Source organism: Loxodonta africana, chromosome 1 (assembly GCF_030014295.1).
Source record: "Loxodonta africana isolate mLoxAfr1 chromosome 1, mLoxAfr1.hap2, whole genome shotgun sequence".
NCBI lineage: Eukaryota > Metazoa > Chordata > Mammalia > Proboscidea > Elephantidae > Loxodonta > Loxodonta africana.
In genome coordinates, this window is record NC_087342.1 from 69248131 (window position 1) to 69268479 (window position 20349).

Below are 20349 nucleotides of genomic sequence, written 5' to 3' on the forward strand. Positions count from 1 at the left end.
GACTGAGGGGACTGCTTTTTGAAGAAAGAAGAAACAAGAAAGGGTGGATTTATGTTGGAACTTTCTCCAGTGTGAGAACGTTCCAGAAAATGCTGTCCCTCTGGAACTGTATGACCTCAGACCCTGGCAGTCAACTTGTTTACACCTCTTGGATTCAAGGATCCTTTCTTCAGAGCCTAAACTAGATCATAAACCATTGTACCTTCATTTCTAAAAGTACTTCAGGTATGGCATCTTATCTTCTCTTCACGGCATTAGCTCCACAAACAAACGATTAAGTGGCTTGCTCAGTGCAAGAACCACAATCTGACTGAAAGTCCAGGTTCCCTTCCACTGACACATTCAGAGCATCTAGTGTTAGGCCAGTGTCACCCAAAGCCCCCAACTCATCTGTGACTAATAGCAGGACTCTGTTTGCCCTTCCTTATTGCTCTTGTAAGGACTTCTGCCTCTGATGTTCGGAAAATCCTCCAAGTTAAGAATTAGCGTTCAGACTACATGAAGAACACATGGACACTCACGGTAGATTTTTCTGGTGATGGATAACCACTTAAAACAAAAGGAATGAAATCTTAATAAGATCTGTAATTTAGTCTATGCTAACATACAAATGACAGTTTCTTATTTTTGACAAATGTGCAATAGTTACATAAGATATTAACATTAGGGGAAGCTGGGTAAAGGGTTTTGGGGAACTTTTTTTTTTTTATGGACTATTTTCACAACTTTTCTGTAAATCTAAAATTATTCCAAAGTAAAAAGTTTATATCTAAAAATACATGATATTAAAAAACAAAAGCAGGTTTTGAATTATCAAGAACTCACATCCTGACTGGTCATTCAAACCAGTTCCAAATAGTATGTGTATTTGTGAAGGTATTAGACTCAAAATTAACAATACTGTCAAGTTAACTCATGGCAACCCCATATGTGTCAGAGTAGAAGTACGCTCCATGGAGTTTTCAGTGATGAATTTTTCAGAAGTCAATCACCAGGCATTTCTTCCAAGGTGCCTCTAAGTAGACTCAAACCTCCAACCTTTCAATTACTGGCTGAGCATGTTAATTAACCATTTGTACCACCCAAAAAACCAAATCCACTGCCATCCAGTTGATTCCAACTCATAGTGACCCTATAGGACAGAGTAGAACTTCCCCATAGAGTTTCCAAGGAGTGCCTGGTGGATTCAAACTGCCAACCTTTTTGGTTAGCGGCCATAGCACTTAACCACTACACCACCAGGGTTTCCTTCCACCACCAAGGGATGTCAAATTAATGACACAATGAGATAAATGAAGTGAAATGCTTTTAAAAATGAAACCAAAAACCAAAACAAACCTGTTGCCATCGAGTTGATTTCAACTCATAGCAACCCTATAGGACAGAATAGAGCTGCCCCATAGGGTTTCCAAGGAGTGGCTGGTGGATTCAAACTGCCCACCTTTTGTTTAGCAGCTGAACTCTTAACCAGTGCACCACCAAAATGAAAAGTGCTATACAAATGCAAGACACTACCAGCCGTCCTTCCTGCAATTATTCTTGTTTATTCATCCTGGAGAATTTGCCACAAGATGCAGGTATTGGGTTACTGACCACTAAGAGAAAAAATATGAGAAGGAAGCCTCACCTGGAAGCCCTCCAGGATCCCGTGAGCCTCTTTGTCTAGGTCCAAGTCGACGGGGGGCAGGCCCAGGTCGTTGCCGTACATGAGGTACACGCGCCCGACCTGGATGTGGCCTGGGTGACTGTAGCCAGGTGCACCTACCACAAGGTCACCGTACCCATCCTGGTTGAGGTCCGCCGAGGTCAATGCCCTGTGGAGGAGAGGAGAGAGCCCACTGCAGTATCCACCGCGTGTTATGGGCAAAATCTCTCCTGCTTCTTTCTTTCCTTTCTACAATCCAATGCTTTAACTTTCTCTCACTGATTTTTCCGTCTTGAACAGTTGTTGTGATTATTCACTTCTGAGATGGTATTCTGTTGTGTTCTCAGAGGAAAAGAAAAAAATCACAAAAACTGGACAAATAAGGCACTCTGGGCATTTCTGGGACCTGACTTGAGTGGGTGAAGAGTATCCTCACAAAGCAGTCTCCCTAATGCAGAACCCCGAGCAGCCAAAGCACAGCTCTGGACTGGGGCTGACAACAGAGGAGGTAACAGAATGCAAACCAATCACCCACTCCAGCCAGTAGTACAGGTCGCTTTGTGATCTGCTCAACTAATTTCAATTTTCACCTGATCAAAAGCAAGCTTGTTTCACATATATCATTTTTTTTCTACCGTAGCTACGCAAGGTGCCTTGTATTGGGCCAAATCAAATGTCCAACAAATTTAGTGGACATTCCTAAATAAGTCAATGATCTACCAGTTTTAGAGGTGGACAAAGTCAAAGGTTCAAATGTCTCTGTTGGGGCTGGAAAAACCAAAAGTCATTTATTTACTCTAGTTTTATTTTTTTCCCCCACATTAAATTGTGATTTTATTTGCATTTGGTCTTGTCTTTTTTTTTAATTCTGCTTTAAGTGAAAGTTTACAAATCAAGTCAGTCTCTCATACAAAAATTTATATACACCTTGCTATGTACTCCTAGTTGCTCTCCCCCTAATGAGACAGCACACTCCTCCTTTCCACCCTGTATTCCCCATGTCCATTCAGCCAACTCCTGTCTCCCTCTGCCTTCTTATCACCCCTCCAGACAGGAGCTGCCCACATAGTCTCATGTGTCTACTTGAGCCAAGAAGCTCACTCCTCACCAGTATCATTTCCTGTCTTATAGTCCAGTCCAATCCCTGTCTGAAGAGTTGGCTTTGGGAATGGTTCCAGTCTTGAGCTAACAGAAGGTCTGGGGGCCAAATTTATTCTAGTTCTTATGGCCACAAAAAGAACAAATGGAAAAACCTGTATACCAGTGTTCATTGCAGCACTATTCACAATAGCCCAAAGGTGGAAACAACCTAAATGTCCGTCGACAGGTGAATGGATAAACAAAATGTAGTAGAGCCATATAATGGAATGCCCCTCGGTTATAAACAGAAATGACGTTTTGATGCATGCTACAACATGGATGAGCCTTGAAAACACACTGAGTGAAATAAGTCAGTTACAAAAGGACAAATATTATATAATTCCACTTGTATGAAGTAGGCTTAATGGTGGTTACCAGGCATGAGAGGGAGGGGGAAAGAAGGCGTTATTGCTTAGGGGACACTGAGTTTACGTTAATGGCGGTGGAATAATTTGGAGAAGGATAGTGGTAGTGGTTGCCCAACATGATGAACATAGTCACTGAATTATACACGTAAAAACTGTCGAATTGGAATGTTTTGTTATATTTTTACCAGAATAATTTTTTTAGAAATATTTTTAATTGTGCTCTAGATGAAGGTTTGCAGAACAAATTAGTTTCTCATTAAGCAATTAATACACATATTATTCGGTGACATTGTTTGCCAACCCCACCATGTGTCAACACTCTCCCGTTCTCAACCTTGGGTTCCCATCACCAGCTTTCCTGTCCCCTCCTGCCTTCTTGTCTTGCCCGTGGGCTGGTGTACACATTTAGTCTCGTTTTTTTTTATTCACCTGTCTAATCTTTGGCTGAAGGGTGAATCCCAGGAATGACTTCATAACTGAGTTATGAGGGTGTCCAGGGGCCATATTCTCAGGGTTCCTCCAGTCTCTGTCAGGCCAGTAAGTCTGATCATTTTTTTGTGAGTTAAAATTTTGTTCTTTATTTTTCTCCAGCTCTGTTTGGGACCCTCTATTGTGCTCCCTGTCAGAGCAGTCAGTGGTAATTTTTTTTTTAATGGTAGAACAGATGAAAATGAGAAGAGCAGTTTCTAAATGGTGTGGCTTCTGGTGGCAGGGGACATACCAGTGGATAAGCTCATCCTGTCTTTACTGCTAAGGCTGGATGCTGGGCACTAATGGACCACAGGGAACAACCTCTGGAGGGCTGCTGCCCAACAGGGTTGTTCTTCTGGACTTTTCAGGAAAAAGCCTAAGAAGAGCCATTATTCACCAGTGAATGGCCTGTAAAGACAGCATTCACTTCCCATTCCCCAGTGTTAGAGCTGAATGCATTATTGGCCCAGAAAGGCAGGGCTCTCAGTAAAGTGTTCCAAGGAAATGCAATGTGGTTGGGATTTAAGAATTGTGGTCTAAAAAAGATATTCCACCAAAACCTCCAAAAAACAGTCACTTTTATATAGTCGGGCTCAGTTTTGGTTGATTTCTTAAAATCAGAGGAGTTCCTAACATTCTCTTTATAAAATTATCATGGTGTACTAGGGTCGCTATGAGTCGGAATCGACTCAAGGGCACTGGGTTGTTTTTTTTTTACTAGGCTTTTACTACATGAAGTTACAATATTCAAATGACTACAATAGCGACCTATACCTCTTGCCGTCAAGCTGATTCTGACTCCCAGCAACCCTGTAGGACAGAGTAGAACTGCCCCATAGGGTTTCCAAGGAGCACCTGGTGGATCTGAACTGCTGTCCTTTTGGTTAGCAGCCATAGCTCTTAACCACTAGGCCACCAGGGTACCATGGAAATCTACTTACGTCCTTCTAAGGTCATCAGATTCCAACAAATCTGTAACAAGGCATCTCCAAAAGTATTTGAAACTTTACAAATATTCTATAAAATAATACTTTATTGTTATGATTGTTCAGTAAAGTGAAAGCTCCTTATGTATAAACACATTTTGACTAATATTAAGGGTGGCACAGTGGTTAAGAGCTTGGCTGCTAACCAAAAGGTCAGTAGTTTGAATCTACCAGCCACTCCTTGAAAACCCTACGGGGCAGTTCTGCTCTGTCTTATAGGGTCTCTATAAATCGGAATCAACTCGACGGCATTGGGTAGCAGTAGTTTTATCTTTATGCTAGCGTCAATCACTAAATTAATTTTTTGCTGGTGATACATTGATTGGAAAATAAAATATTTGTTGAATGATTGGATGAAACTAAAACATATGAAAGCATGCACAAATAAGATAAATTTACACCTACCACCCAAGCCTCGCATAGGGAAATGACAGGAAGTAAGATGCTGAGGGGCTAGAGATATGCTTAAGTGGATGCGCTGAGCCTCCTGTCAATACTGCCCGTACATTACTTTCCAAAGTCTGGTACACAAATGTAAAGGAATTCTGAAATAAAAGAATCATTATGTGGGTAAAACATATCATATCATCAACAAAGCTACTGTTTCCTGTCAAAAGCATGGGGTTTCTGTGAAAGAAACAAGTTATTACAAGTGCTAAAAAATAAAACAGTGATTCCTATCAACAAGTCAAGTCATTTAAAACCAGAACCAAACCAGTTGCCATCAAGTCAATTCTGACCCCAGATGCCCCATGTGTGTCACAGTAGAAACGTGCTCCACAGGGTTTTCAGAAGCAGATCACCAGGGCTTTCTTCCGAGGCACCTTTTGGTGGGTCTGCACTGCCAACCTTTTGGTTAATAGCCAAGTGCTGCACCGTCTGTGCCACCCAGGGACTTCAAGATCACAGAGGACAGGCAATTAAGAAAATGAAATCACTACCACCAATACATGCTGAGGGATGGTATAGTCATAGCTCAAGAAGATGGGCTGGCATGGAAGGAAAGAGTTAGCTGGGACTTAAGTCAAACCAACTAAGTCAGGATGGTCTGTAATGATTTGCAGAACCTAACCGAATAAAATAATTGTTGTTGCTGTCGAATGCATTCTGACTCACAGCAAACCTGTGAGTAGAACTGCCCCACAGGGTTTCCTAGGCTGCAATCTTTACAGATACAGAGCGGAGCGGCTGGTGGGTTTGCACTGCCGAATGCTTAACCACTGTTGTCACCAAACCAAAAAAAAAAAAAAAAACCCACAGACATCGAATCGATTCCAACTCATAGCGGCCCTATAGGACAGAGTAGAACTGCCCCATAGGGTTTCCAAGGAGCTCCTGGTGGATTTGAACTGCTGACATTTTGGTTAGTAGCTGTAGCACTTAACCACTATGCCACCAGGGTTTCCAGACTGTGTCACTAGGGCTCCTTAAATAATTGTTACAGACTAAAATTTTTAAAAAGCTAAGTCAGTTCAATGTAGAACTATAATTATATTTGTACATATACTTCTTTTTCCAAACGAATGGGAGAACACCAGAATGCCAAAAATACCCTCTAAACCAAACCCAAATTGAGATGCTACTGTATTTGCTTCGAGTTTCATAAAGCCAGGCAGGCATGAGAGAGTTTATGCAGAATGCTGGAAGCTGCAAGCCATAGAATTTGAGGGCAACAAGCTCCTCAGCTCAGGATGTTGATTGTTCTTAACATGGTCGCTGCAGAGTTACACACTAACGTGCCTCTGAGCAGTTTGGCCAGGCACTGTTGTTGTGTGCCTTTAATTTGATTCTAACTCATAGTGACCCTATATGACAGAGTAGAACTGCCCCACAGGGTTTCCTAGGCTGTAATCTTTATGGGAGCAGATCACCGGGTCTTTTCTCCCATGGACTGGCAGGTAGGTTTGAACCACCGGCCTTTCGGTTAGCAGCCGAGCGCTTAACTACTACGTCACCAGGGCTCCTTGGTCGGGCACTAGGTGCATTTAAGTTCAAGGGACACAACTCTAAATCCACCCAAGAGTGTCATGAGACTGAACAAGACTTCCCGTGCCTGCCCCAGACTGGAGCAGAATGGGCTCAGCGTCATGGGCAGCCCTGGACAACTCAGGCTCTGGAGAAGCACAGCTTATAAGTACCCTTCCAGCAAGGACCATGCCTTCTGCTTCCCCTACGCTAATCCTTCTGGTCCCTGTGCACAGATTGCTCATCCAAATGCCTAGTTCAGGCTTGCTCATCTATCCAGGAAGCATTTAATAAGCTTCTACTATGGGCCAAGCACCATGATAAATAGGCCTTGGGAATATAATGTCCCTCCCTTATGCAATTCACCTTTTTGCAAAGGAGACAGATTCAGATACAAATCCTGGCAAGACAAAATGATCTGTGCATTGATAGAGGTTCCCAGGCTCAGGACTGGCTACATAATTTGTAGAACCCAGTGCAAAATGAAAATATGGAGCCCCTTGTTCAAAAACTTACTCAGAATTTTAAGGCAGCGACAGCAGAACATTGAACCAAGCGTGGGGCCCCTTCTAAGCATGGGATCTTGGGTGACTGCCCTTGTCACACACCCAAGAAGCTGGCTCTGCCCAGGTCCTTGCCCAGCGCCCTGAAGCACCATTTACAATGTTGTCTAAACCTTCCTCCTGACATTAAGAACCTGCACAATCCAACACCTACTTACCTACCACTGCCCCCCGCCCCTATTGTTCCTTGTATCCCTTGTCCTGTGTTTCAGGCAAACGAGACTACTCATAGATTTCCAAACATCCTGAAACTTTCCTAACATAGTATCAAAAAAGTCTGACTGATGAAATACTAGCTCCAGGCCTAATGCAAATGCCACCTCCCCCATGAAGCCTTCTCTGATAGCCTCTCAAGGGAAGAATTAGCACCCTTTTATCTAACTGGCTCCCCACCCCTCCCTGGTATTTGTTGCATTCTACCCGCATAATGGTTATTTTTGTATTTATCTTCACTATTAGACTGAGATTTTCTAAAGGCCGGAGTCTATTTCCCTTTCATTTTATATCCCTCCCGTACAGTTGTTGTTGTTAGCTGCTGTCGAGTTGACCCTTGACCCATGCACCATGGGATCCACAGGGCTTTCATTGGCTGGTTTTTGGAAATGGACTGCCAGGCCTTTCTTCCTAGTCTATCTTAGTCTGGAAAAAGCCCCACTGAAACCTGTTCAGCATTATAGCAACACTGAAGCCACCAGTGACAGATGAGTGGTAGCTTCGCTTGAGGAACACTGGCCAGTAATCAAACCCAGGTCTCCCACATGGTGGGCAAGAATTCTATCACTGAACCACCAGCGCCATCCCCAGTAAAGTATCTTATGCCTAAAACATGATCTTATGAATGGATTCCATAGCCAATGGTGTCCCTTGGGATGGGGCTCTGCACAGTGAACACACAATATTGCTGACACATCTTGGACTAAGGCCAAAGCAAGACTGGCCCAGATGCCCTGAGCTACCCTGGGCTCCACTGGACTTGCTCAAGACCACTGAGGTCCAGACTCATGTCTCAGGTCGTCTCTGAATAAACCCAATTTGGAGGCCAATGGTATTCACCAGCCTGGCGCATGCCCAGGTGACTTTCAATGGATGATTAAATACCCAGTGACTCTACAGAAGAAGGTATTCCAAGAAGTAGCATTTTCCTCTTTCTCCATTAATACCAGAAAATTCTTACTGAGGTCCAAGTATCCATACTAAAGAACACTCCTCTTTCTGTATAATTTATGTTTCTTTCAATGTCTTCCGTTGGGGATGCAGTCAGATTTCTATGAAAAGCACTTTTCTGCACTTTGAAGCTGTTGAAAAGAGAGAGGAATAAAAAGGTTAAGATTGAGGAAACAACCAACCCCCTGAATATCTGAGTTGAAGAATAAAAACAAATTTAGCACAAGTTAAGAGACCCTAACATTTTAACATCGAACATTGAAGGAACACTGCGGCAAAATGCAAAATGTTATAAAAAAAAAAACCTCCATAGGAGATTCCACAAAGTCTTTTAATAAACATATTTCTAAGGTTTAAAAGCCTATCCTTATATTAAAAAAAAAAAAACCTATTTTATATAGTCTCAGAGCTATAAACTGTAATGAAAGTAAAACATTTGACTTCCTCTTCCATTAGTAAAAAAATTAGAGAGATTTCAATAATTCACATAAAAGGTCAAGAAACTGGTTTGTAGGTGGTTGGAAAACTAGTATATGCAGGGTTACTGATTTATCTTTAAAGATATGATAGAATTAATTATACAATAAAAATTCATTTTCAAATTCATGTATTTTGCCCAGCCTATAAACTAGATGCCTAGAAGAGCTGGACAGACTTCATAAACAATCCAAGTGGAAGGCAGGCAACAGAAATGAGCTAAGGGGACCCTGTGCAAGACACCATGGATGTAGGGATTGCAAGCCAATCAAAATGTGTTCAACTGAATTTTTTAAAAATTACCTGATTCAAATAAATCAAACAATGAGGGCTTAACTGAACACTTTCTGGATATTTTCCATTCTTCTAAAGTTTGAAGCTCTCTTCCACCTTAGGACCTTTGATCACAATGCTCTTTTTTGAATATCTAATTCTTGTTTTTGTTGTTGTTATTTTTAGCTGCCATCCTGTCGGCCCCCAACACATGGTGGCCCCATGCACGATGGAACTAAATGCTGCAGGGTCCTGTGTCATCCTCCTGATTGGTTATAGATCAGACTGTGGTGACCCATAGGGTTTTCATTGGCTGATTTTTCAGGCACAGATCACCAGGCCTTTCTTCCTAGTCTGTCTTAGTCTGGAAGCTGCCCTGAAACATGTTCAGCATCATAGCAACATGCAAGCCTCTAATGGCTGACTGGTGGCTGTGCATGAGGTGTACTGGCTGAGAAATCAACCTGAGTCTCCCACACAGGAGGCAAGAATTCTACCACTGAACCACCACTGCCCCTATATCTCTTCAAAAACCAAAACCAAACTCATTGCCGTTGAGTCGATTCCGACTCACGGAGACCCTATACAACAGAGTTGAACCGCCCCATAGGGTTTCCAAGGAGCAGCTGGTGGATTCAAACTGTCAGCCCTTTGGTTAGCAGCCACAGCTCTTAACCACTGTGCCACTGGGCTCCATCTATATGTATTATTCACCGCTAAATATCTCAGCTTAAACATCATTTCTTCAAGGAATGCTCTCCAGTGACTGGGTTAGGATACTGGGTAGTATATCCCCAGAGTGCCTGGCACTCTTCCTTCAGAGCACTTAACAATACTTATAATCACTTGTTCAGTGTTGACCCACCTTCTAGGCCATGCACTCTATGAGAGAAGCAACTCTTTCTGTCTTAGTCACAAAGATATCTCCAGCACCTAATAATAGGACTAATGATAACCTAATGATTAATAGCTATCATCATATTATTATTATACATTTATTAATAGTAAGTATTTATAATATTAGTAAAATTATTAGATGAATGAATGAATGTTTGGTGGCTGGTACCCAACTCCAGCAGGATACCACCTCTTATAACACAAACAAGCCCTCTGGCCCTCTTCCTTAGAAATCTCCCCATCTTGTCTCATTGCTAAATGCTCCTTCAGGGTGAAATTTGGGTAAAGTTAATGGGTAACAACACCAGTGATAATAAAGAATAGCAATATCAGCTACCACTTTGTGAGCAACTTGCTGTGGGCTAATTGCTTTATGTCGAATACCACACGTGATCCAGGTCATAACTCTGGGAGCATGCATTTGTGTTTTTTTCCATTTTGCAAAAGGAGGAAGCCATACCTCAGAAAAATTAAGCAACTTCACCTAAAGCCACACACTTATAAATGGCAGAGCCGGAAACGGGAACCTCTCTATCTGTAGGTCCCAAGTTCCCAGCCTTCACAGGCGCCATCTCCAGGTGGGAGGCCCTTCTGTGCACAGTTTTAGATCCGCTTACCTGTGGGTGTTGTTTCGCTGACCGCCACATGCTATGAACAAAGGGTTCTCAGGGAGACTGCAGTCACTGGGGAGAGAGTCAAATGAGTCAGGCATTTTCTATACTCTTTTCGAGCACGGATTTTACTGAGAGTCCAACCATCTCCAATAAGCTGAGTTTAGAATTGTTCATTACCTATCCATACAGGTCCCCTAAAGGACCTGGGCCCTTCCAGATGGAGGTGGTTAAGTTGACTGACGTGGTATTATTGTAATACAGCAGTCCCACACTAACCATCACTGCAGATTCGCAGCCTCCCCCTTCCTTCCCCAGCCCACCTGCTTTGCTGTTCCATACTGACACCAGACATCTTACAATTAAAGGCTGTGAAGAAACTGGTTCCCAACTGTGATGGTTAATTTTATGTGTCAATTCGGCTAGGCTGTGGTGTCCAGTTGTCTGGCCAAAGACTAGTCCAGGTGTTTCTATGACGGTATTTACATCTGATTAACATTTATAATCAGTTGACTCTAAGAAAGGAGATTACCCTTGATAATGTGGGTGGCCTCATTCAGTCAGATGAAGGCCTTAAGAGGAAAAACTGAGGTTTCCCCCTGGAGAAGGAATTCTGCCTCAAGTCTACAACATAGATATCCTGCCAGAGTTTCCAGCCTGCCATCTGGCCCACCAATTTTGGACTTGCCAGTCCCCAAAACTGTGTGAACTACTTCCTTAAAATCAATCTCTCTCTCTCTCTCTATATATATTGACATCAATATCAAATACTCTCTCTTCATTTATCTGTGTCTATGTTTGTATATACCCTGTTAGTTCTGTTTCTCTGGATAACCCTGTCTAGTACACTATGCTGACTTCTGCCCAGTTATGCCTCTTTATGCCCAAATATGTCAGGCTGCTAACCAAAAGTTTGGCAGTTCGAATCTACCAGTTGCTCCCTGGAAACCCTATGCGACAGTTCTACTCTGTCCTATACGGTTGCTACGATTAGGAATCAACGGCAATGGGTTTGGTTTTTTGTTTATGTCTTAATTTCTCCATTTCACTCCTTTATCTACCAATTTAAATAATTAAATAGGTAACTAACATCCCGTTTTACAAGTGACAAGACCTTCAAGCGAAGGTAAGGGGTGAATTTTTTCAGCCAGGGACTATCCCCCGGTCTCTGAACTGAGTGGATAGATATTATGTTCAAGGAGAGGAAGATTTGTATAGATGTCATTGAGGGAACCTCAGAGAAGTATGAAAGACTGCAGCCTGGGTGAGGAGGACTAGTTGCTGGGAGAGGAATTCAGAAAAGGAAGAGGGAAGAAGCTGAAGGCAAAATTTTCTATCAAAATCTTTCTTAGGTCCAGGCTAGAGCTGAGGAAAATGTTCTTCTGAATCCTCTTTTCTCCATCACCAGGATTCAGAAGGCAGCTGTCATGGATTGAATTCTGTCCCCCAAAAATATCTGTCAACTTGGCTAGGTCATGATTCCCTTGTATGATTGTCTGCCGTTTTATCTTCTGATGTGATTTCCCTATGTGTAAATCCTACCACTACAGTGATTAGTGATAGTTATATTGATGAGGCCTACAAGATTGGGTAGTGTCTTGAGTCAATCTCTTTTGAGATATAAAAGAGGTGCGATCAGAGAGACGTGGAGACCTCATACCACCAAGAGAGCAGTGTCAGGAGCAAAGCACATCCTTGGGACCTGAGGTTCCTGTGCTGAGACGCTCCCAGACCAAGGGAAGATGGATGCATCACAATGACCTTCCTCCAGAACCGACAGAGAGAGAAAGCCTTCCCCTGGAGCTGACACCCTGAATTTAGACTTCTAGCCTACTGGTCTGTGAGAGAATAAACTTCTCTTTGTTAAAGCCATCCACTTGTGGTATTTCTGTTATAGCAGCACTAGATGACCAAGACAGTAACCTTACAACATTAGCACTATATTTACAAATACTTCTTGAGTTAAATAGAGCTCTGGCCAGGAATTTAACTACTAGTATTTCACTGTTTCTTTAGGAAAATGTACTATGAGTTTCAAATAAATTACAAATAAAACTTTGGAAGATAACTTGTTAGTAAGATGGGAAATGCCTATAACATGAAAATACTTATATTTTTCTTTCTGTCATGAATTATTTGTGTTGCCTTTCTTTGGAGTCTTCTCCAAATTTCCCACAAATTTCCATAAATTCTAATGAATCTTTCTTTGTATATATGTATAAAGAAGCAATCAACTCATGGATGTTTAAACTAAAAAACCCGTTGCCATCGAGTTGATCCCAACTCATAGCAACCTTATAGGGCAGAGTAGAACTGCCCCATAGAGTTTCCAAGGAGTACCTGGTGGCTTCAAACTGCTGACATTTTGGTTTGCAGCCGTAGCTCTTAACTGCTACACCACCAGGGCTTCCCATAGACGTTTAGGCCTCGCTAAATTAGGGCAGGGATCAAGATTTGAGAAATATATTTCTACCTAAGTACTTCCTCCTAATAAAGAATAAGGTCCAGCTACACATCTTCCTCCTTTAGCTATGTGGAGAACCAAACTGAAAACCAGTGTGAGGATTGTTACACATGAGTTATATAAAACAAATAAATGCAGGTCACTCATCCTAACATGGTCATGTGTTATAAGTCCTTCCAATATAAACTTAACTTCTTTCTAATAATAATTATAATACTAGTCGCCAACATTTATTAAATGCTTACCGCATACTGAGACCTTTTATGAGTGATGGCATTTACTTCCACAGCATCCCTATGATACAGACAGAATTATTGTTGTTGCTGTTGTGTGCCATCAAGCCGATTCTGACTCCCAGCGACCCTGCAGGACAGAGTAAAACTGTCCTGTAGGGCTTCCAAGGCTGTAATCTTTACAGAAACAGACTGCCATAAAGCATCTTTGTCCCGAGGAGCAGCTGGTGGATTCTAACTGCCAACCTTTTGGTTAGCAGCTGAGCGCTTAACCATTGCACCACCAGGGCTGTCCCCAGTTTACTGATGAAGAAAGTAAAACTTAGGGAGGCTTTGCAACTTGTTCCAGATAACTCAGTAGTGATAACAGGTCTCTCAAATTTCACCAAAGCCCATGTTCTCAACCACTGTGCTCATATGCACCTAAAAACCCAAAGCCACAGAAGAAGGGTTTGGAGATTTTATTTGAGGTTTTTTCACTATTAAAAATGACACTCCTTTTTTTTAAAAAAAATTTTATTGTGCTTTAAGTGAAAGTTTACAAATCAAGTCAGTCTCTCATACAAAAATTTATATACACCTTGCTATGTACTCCCGGAAACCCTAGTGGTGTAGCGATTAAATGCTACAGCTGCTAACCAAGAGGCTGGCAGTTCAAACCCACCAGGCACTCCTTGGAAACCCTATGGGGCAGTTCTACTCTGTCCTATAGGGTCGCTATGAGTTGGAATCGACTCGACGGCAGTGGGTTTGGTTATGATATGTACTCCTAGTTGCTCTCCCCCTAATGAGACAGCACATTCCTTTTCTCCACCCTCTATTTTCATGTCCATTCAGCTAGCTTCTGTCCCCCTCTGCCCTCTCATCTCCCCTCCAGACAGGAGCTGCCCACATAGTCTCATGTGTCTATGTGATCCAAGAAGCTCACTCCTCACCAGTATCATAAAAATTGCACTCTTATTAGGTTGTTTATTCATGTCAAAGTATTGCTCACTCAGTCTTAAAAACAAACTTAATATTGACCAGGCTAAAGTAGAATATGTCATCAAAGGAAATTCTGCTTCTATTCATTACCATACATAATTACAGTTAACATTATTTGCATGCCAGCAAATGTCTTTAAGAGCAAAGAAACATCGCCCCCAGTGCATAGTATTCTGGAGCTAGGCCTACATAGGCCACTCCAGCTTATAAACACCCAACCCCTCTATGACCCTTTCCTGGATCCACCCCATGCACAGCTCCTGCCTATAGAACCCCCTCCTCTCTTTCCCACTGCTGTGGCTGTTGCTTAATCTTCCCACCCCGCCTTCCCTGGCATCAAATGCTACCTCAGATGCTTCCTATCCAAATCCCCATCCCTACCCCATTCGGTACAGCAGTGTGGGAGGGGCTGCATACTCAGTGATACCCTTGGAAATGGGTTCTGAGAGGAACTTTAGCTCCCTGCAAGCCTAGGGGCAGATTCTGTGAGAGGCTAAGGACCCTACTACAGCTGGAAGAGGTGCCTATCCCAGTCTACCTCCACCTAGATTCAGTCGGAGTCTCTTGAGTAACACTTGATCTGAGCATGCAGAGAAGGATAGACAGGAACTGGAGGTTGAGCAACTGTCCTATCTGGCTAGCACTGCTAGGGCTTTACAAATGCATCCATTTCTGATTTGATTATGGAGTTGGGGGAAGGATGTAACTGGGCTTCCATTTGTTTCTGTCCTTCTAGTTTTAGGTGGAAACCCCTGAGCCCTGAGATGTTGGGGTGAAGAGAATCAGCACACCTCCTGTTGCTGGGCAACAAGATCATAGCAGCAGGATCCACTCCAAAGCCTGGGGAGAGCTAGTGCTCTGGCCCACAGCAGGAGTCTTCCAAGAGAAACAGACAAGACCAGCTGTGGAGACGGATTCCTTCTCATCTGAGCCATTTCTCACAGACCACAAATTCTGCAATCTCTCTCTCTGTTTTGGATTGAATTGTGTCCCCTCAAAACACGTGTTGGAATCCTAACCCCTATACTTGTAGATGCAATCCCTTTTGGGAATAGGGTTTTCTTTGTTATGTTAATAAGGCCCTATAATGCCGGGGGTGTCCTAAACCTAATACTTCAGAGTTATAGAAAGAGCAGATTAGACACAAGCAAGCACAAAGGAAGATGAATGCCATGTGAACATCATCAAGGAACCAAGGATCGCAGGGACTGCAGAAGCCAAAAGAGACAAGGATCTTCCCCCGCAGCCAACAAAGAGAGCCTTCCCCTAGAGCCAGTGCCCTGAACTGGGACTTCTAGCCTCCCAAACTGTAAGAAAATAAATTTCTGTTCTTTAAAGCCACCCACTTGTGGTATTTCTGTTATAGCAGCACTGCAAAACTAAGATACTCTATTCCCAAAATAGGAGAAAAGTCAGCAAATTTAACTACATGGGAGCCAGCCAGAGTTTGGAGATGACTAATTTTCTTTCTTTACCTCCTTGATTCAGTTAGGTTGGCACTTCATGAGTTGCTATTTTTTTTTTTTCCTTTACACATTTGATTGGTTGAAAAACTAAGGAGTTATGTTGGGGAAGGAGATAGCAAGGCAGGTAGTGATTGGTATAAAGCATAGATTAATACTTCACCTGGTCCCATTTTCCAACATGAAGCTTGTTAGACGGTAAATATTAGTGGACCAAAAAGCCATATCATCCAGTCCTCCAAGGAAATATTCCTGGAATTGTTCTACCAGAAACGGGGACTTTCCAGAATAAGTGGGGAAAAGCTATGGCAAAGAGAAAGAGACATAAATCAGTACAGTGCTATTCCTGGTATCTGTATAAGTCTTTAAACCAAGAGCAGAACATTTGTTTGTTTTACCTTAGAAACAGCTAACATCTCACCATGCCTGCAACATAAACAATTTTGACTGTGAGTTATGGTTTCTACTGAGAAATGAAGGAAACATTGAAAAAAAAAAAAAAAAAAGCACCATCTACACATATCTGCAACTGCCTTTGATGAAGCAAAATCCTTATCTCATGTACTCTCAGAAGCCTGGAACATGGAAAACTGTGCCGGTGAAGTCATCATAAAATCAGTAGCAAATTTCCCGCTTGGTAACACTTACATTTCCAAGAACTGAAGATATGAACAGTCAACAATTACATTTTTGGTGATGACGTTTCGGCCATAGAGTTTCTTGTAAATTCCCAGTAGATCTTTGGTGGGCACATACCTGAGAAATGGGTTAGAATAAAATAAGAGTTGTATTCATTATGAAATTGAAGATAATAACAACAGTAGAAGCAGCAGCAACAGCAGCTAACAGTTATTCCATGATTATTATACGCTGGACACTCTGCAAGGGTCTTTACCATAAAAACAAATAAACAAACAAACAAAACCCATTGCCCTCGAGTCAATTTCAACTCCTAGCGAACCTATAGGACAGAGTAGAACTGCCTCATAGAGTTTCCAAGGAGCACCCAATGGATGTGAACTGCCGACCTTTTGGTTAGGCAGCTGTAGCTCTTAACCACTACGCGACCAGGGTTTCCAAGGGTCTTTACATGCACTATTTATTTAATCCTATCAATGACCCTGGGCGGTTAGTGCTGTCATATTCCCACTTCACATAAAAAGAAACTGAAGCTCAGAAAAATTACATAATTAGCCTAATGACACAGAGCAAGCAACTGGTACTTTAATCAAATATTTATGAAGGCACATTCAAAGATAGGAAAGTAACTATAAAGTACAAACCACACCCACTGCTGATGAGTCAATTCCAACTCACAGCAACTCCCTAGGACAAAGCAGACCTGCCCCATAGGGTTTCCAAGACCGTAATCTTTAGAGAAGCCGACTGCCACATCTTTCTCCCATGGAGTTGCTGGTGAGTTCGAACCGCAGATCTTTTGGTTAGCAGCCAAGTGCTTAATCACTGTACCACCAGAGCTCCATAAAAAGTACAAAAGGGGGTATTTAATTAGTGTGAATTCGAAGTTCAAAAACAATATAAAGGATCATTTATTCTTTTGAGCTGACTTATCCTTACTTGAAAATATCAAAAACGGCTCCTCGCCCTAACACTTCAGTGTCAGAGGGCGCAGTGTTAAACAGCGAGAAGAATTCTAAGTCAGACTTTTGGCTCCCAGCTATTAGTTACTTCAGTTGGAAGAGAAGCATCATCGTAAAAATTAGGTTTATACTGAATCAATCTTTTATCTTAATTTCAAAGTCCTCAGAGGACATGAGGCAAAAATCACAACCAATAAAACCTGATCTTAATATATTTAGAAGAAATAAACTATTGAGATAGCTGGGTTTTTTGTTTGTTTGTTTGTTTGTTTAATACGAGCACCAGAATGGCCTTCCCAATAAAAATAGCTTAAGAACATTAGACAAAATAACAAAAATATTTTGTTTGAATGAATCACTAAGCTGGCAAGAAAATGAAAATTTTCCAAAGGCTAAAAACAAAGTGAAGTTGGAAATCTTGGAAGGTAAGCAAGCGGAGAAGCCAACTTCTGCTCTGAAGACATCTGCCAAACCCTGGGAACCTGAAGTTTTAGCTGTGATGGCTGCAGGGTATACAGATGGAGCATTGTCAGTTGCCATCAAGTCAACTCTGACTCTGACTCATGGGGACCCCAAGAGGGTCATTACCTAAGGATAAAAGGTGCAATTCAACAGAAAGATTTAAGATTTTGAGATTCGAATGCATCTAACAATATACCCCAAAGCTAATAGAAAACAAACCTTGATGGAACTACAAGGAAATTGAAAAAGCCACTAAAAGGGGGAGGTTTTTATAAATTTCTCTCTCAGAAATTGTTAGCTTGACCGGATAAATATGGCTCTTACCAGTGCCGTGCGAGGTAATTAAAATTAAACTCAAATTGGCTCAACACATCTCCTCCTACAGTATGAGAAAAATATTTACATTTGGTGCGTTAGTGACAACACGTAACACGATTCTTTCAACACAAATTCTCACAATCCAGATTATTAGCTCTTCACATGGTTACATATTTCTGTTCATTGTTTTAGGTACAGTTATGGCTTTCTTTAAGAAAAAATGATCTTTTAAAATCTTATCTAGAGAAACCTATGAGTTAAGAAAGACTCATCCACATAGCCAAAGAATTTTTTCAACTTAAGGAAAGCTAGAGCATAATGTTTCTTTTAAATAAATACCACTCACCACCTAGTTTGTATATCTAAAGGTAATTTACTACAGAAAAAAAGATGGAGTTTACCAATTGAAAGCTAATGTATTGAGAGACAATAGCTAATGAATTTTAATCCAATATAAAGGTGAACCCGTTGCCATCAAGTCAATTCCAACTCATAGTGACCCTGTAGGACAGAGTAGAACCGCCCCATAGGGTTTCCAAGTAGAGCCTGGTGGATTTGAACTGTGGACCTTTTGGTTAGCAGGTGTAGCATTTAACCACTATGCCACCAGGGTTTCCTGATGAAGTGTTTCTAATATAAAGGTGAAGTGTTCCTAATTATGATACAAGTCAATGATAAGATGTCATTTTTGGCATTTTTTACAAAAAATGACACACATACACAACTCTTCAGAAATACATCTCTCTGGTAAATGATGTATACATGTACTCTAAATAAGCTGCAATATTAAAATAAAATAAAAGCCAGTTAGTATAGGCTAATGGCAAGATACAATAAAAACATACATATTTAAAATACAGAAGCGACTTCATTGTAAGTGAAATACAAATATCACAGGAGAAAATTTGATAAATGTAAATAAACAGTACCAAAGTCACCAGCCGAATGAGCGTCAGAATAGGAGTTGTGAAAATCGATCTGAGAAAGAAAGAGAGCCATCTGGTACGTATCACAAAATGTAGCCAAAACACTTACTTCCAAATCAAATGAATGATGGGGAGATTACAGACTAACCCCAACAATTGCTGAGAATATGCATAATGGGTGGACTCAATTTTCATGCAAACTCTTCAGTTTAAAAAAATTATATCGGCAGCTGAGTTGTATGCTTAATGTCTGGTAACAGACAAAGCTATTGTAGACAATTATGTCTTATAGGATATACACAAAATCTCTACTGAGTCCAAGTTTAAGCTTCTAACAGAATGAAATTAATATCAACAAATGACCAGAGGAGACTTCCAGGAGCTAAGTCACCAGGTTAGATCACAATTTTCAGTTTGGGGATAGTGCATTTTCATAGGTTAAAAACAAATAAAAGAAAATAAAACCAAAACCAAAAAGACTGTAACTATTATTATTGCCACTATCGTTTTGGGTGGCTATAGTCTTTTTTTTTTTTCTCTCTCTTTTTTTTATTGTGCTTTTAGTGAAAATTTACAATTCAAGTCAGTTTCTCGTACAAAAACTTATACACACATTGTTATGTGACCTTAGTTGCTCTCCCTATAATGTGACAGCACACTCCTCTCCACCCTGTATTTCCCAAGTCCATACAACCATCTCCTGTCCCCCTCTGCCTTCTCATCTCCCCTCAAGACAAGAGCTGTCCATATAGTCTCATGTGTCTACTTGAGCCAAGAAGCATATTCCTCACCAGTATCATTTTATGTCTTATACTCCAGTCTAATCTTTGTCTGAAGTGTTGGCCTTGGGAATGGTTTTAGTTCTGGGCTAACAGAGAGTCTGGGGGCCATGACCTCTGAGGTCCCCTCCAGTCTCAGTCAGACCATTAAGTCTGGTCTTTTTACTAGAATTTGAGTTCTACATCCCACTTTTCTCCCACTCCATCAGGGATTCTCTGTTGTGTTCCCTGTCAGGGCAGTCATTGGTGGTAGCTGGGCACCATCTAGTTCTTCCAGTCTCAGGCTGATGGAGACTCTGGTTTGTAACTATTATTTTTAAATAGTACTGACTGGCAGGTATTAATTTCTTTATTAAGACACACAGATGGTTGAAACAATTTGAAAGAAGACATTAAATTTCTCAAATATTGTTGGTGACTAGAACAGAAAATCCTCTCTCTCCCTGTTTTCAGTGAACACTGTGGATGAATTTATCCAGGTAGCAAGAAAGAATAAGAGGAACGAATAAGAAAGATGGAACTCTAACCAAAACCACATAGGACAAGAAGACTTGTTTTC

General features: G+C 41.4%; 1 protein-coding gene across 1 annotated transcript in view; it reads right to left on the reverse strand.

Annotated features, from left to right (window-relative positions):
* The window catches only part of GPLD1 (glycosylphosphatidylinositol specific phospholipase D1), a 59600-nt gene that overhangs the window by 20041 nt on the left and 19210 nt on the right, over positions 1 to 20349 (reverse strand). Inside the window, exons 6-14 of the mRNA XM_003416440.3 lie at positions 19015 to 19063; positions 18092 to 18146; positions 16353 to 16460; positions 16103 to 16130; positions 15868 to 16007; positions 10567 to 10632; positions 8313 to 8433; positions 5016 to 5155; positions 1628 to 1814 (exon numbers count right to left, since the gene is read on the reverse strand). Of these exons, the coding sequence (XP_003416488.1) occupies positions 1628 to 1814; positions 5016 to 5155; positions 8313 to 8433; positions 10567 to 10632; positions 15868 to 16007; positions 16103 to 16130; positions 16353 to 16460; positions 18092 to 18146; positions 19015 to 19063 (894 nt within the window). The remainder of the gene's footprint in view (positions 1 to 1627; positions 1815 to 5015; positions 5156 to 8312; positions 8434 to 10566; positions 10633 to 15867; positions 16008 to 16102; positions 16131 to 16352; positions 16461 to 18091; positions 18147 to 19014; positions 19064 to 20349) is intronic.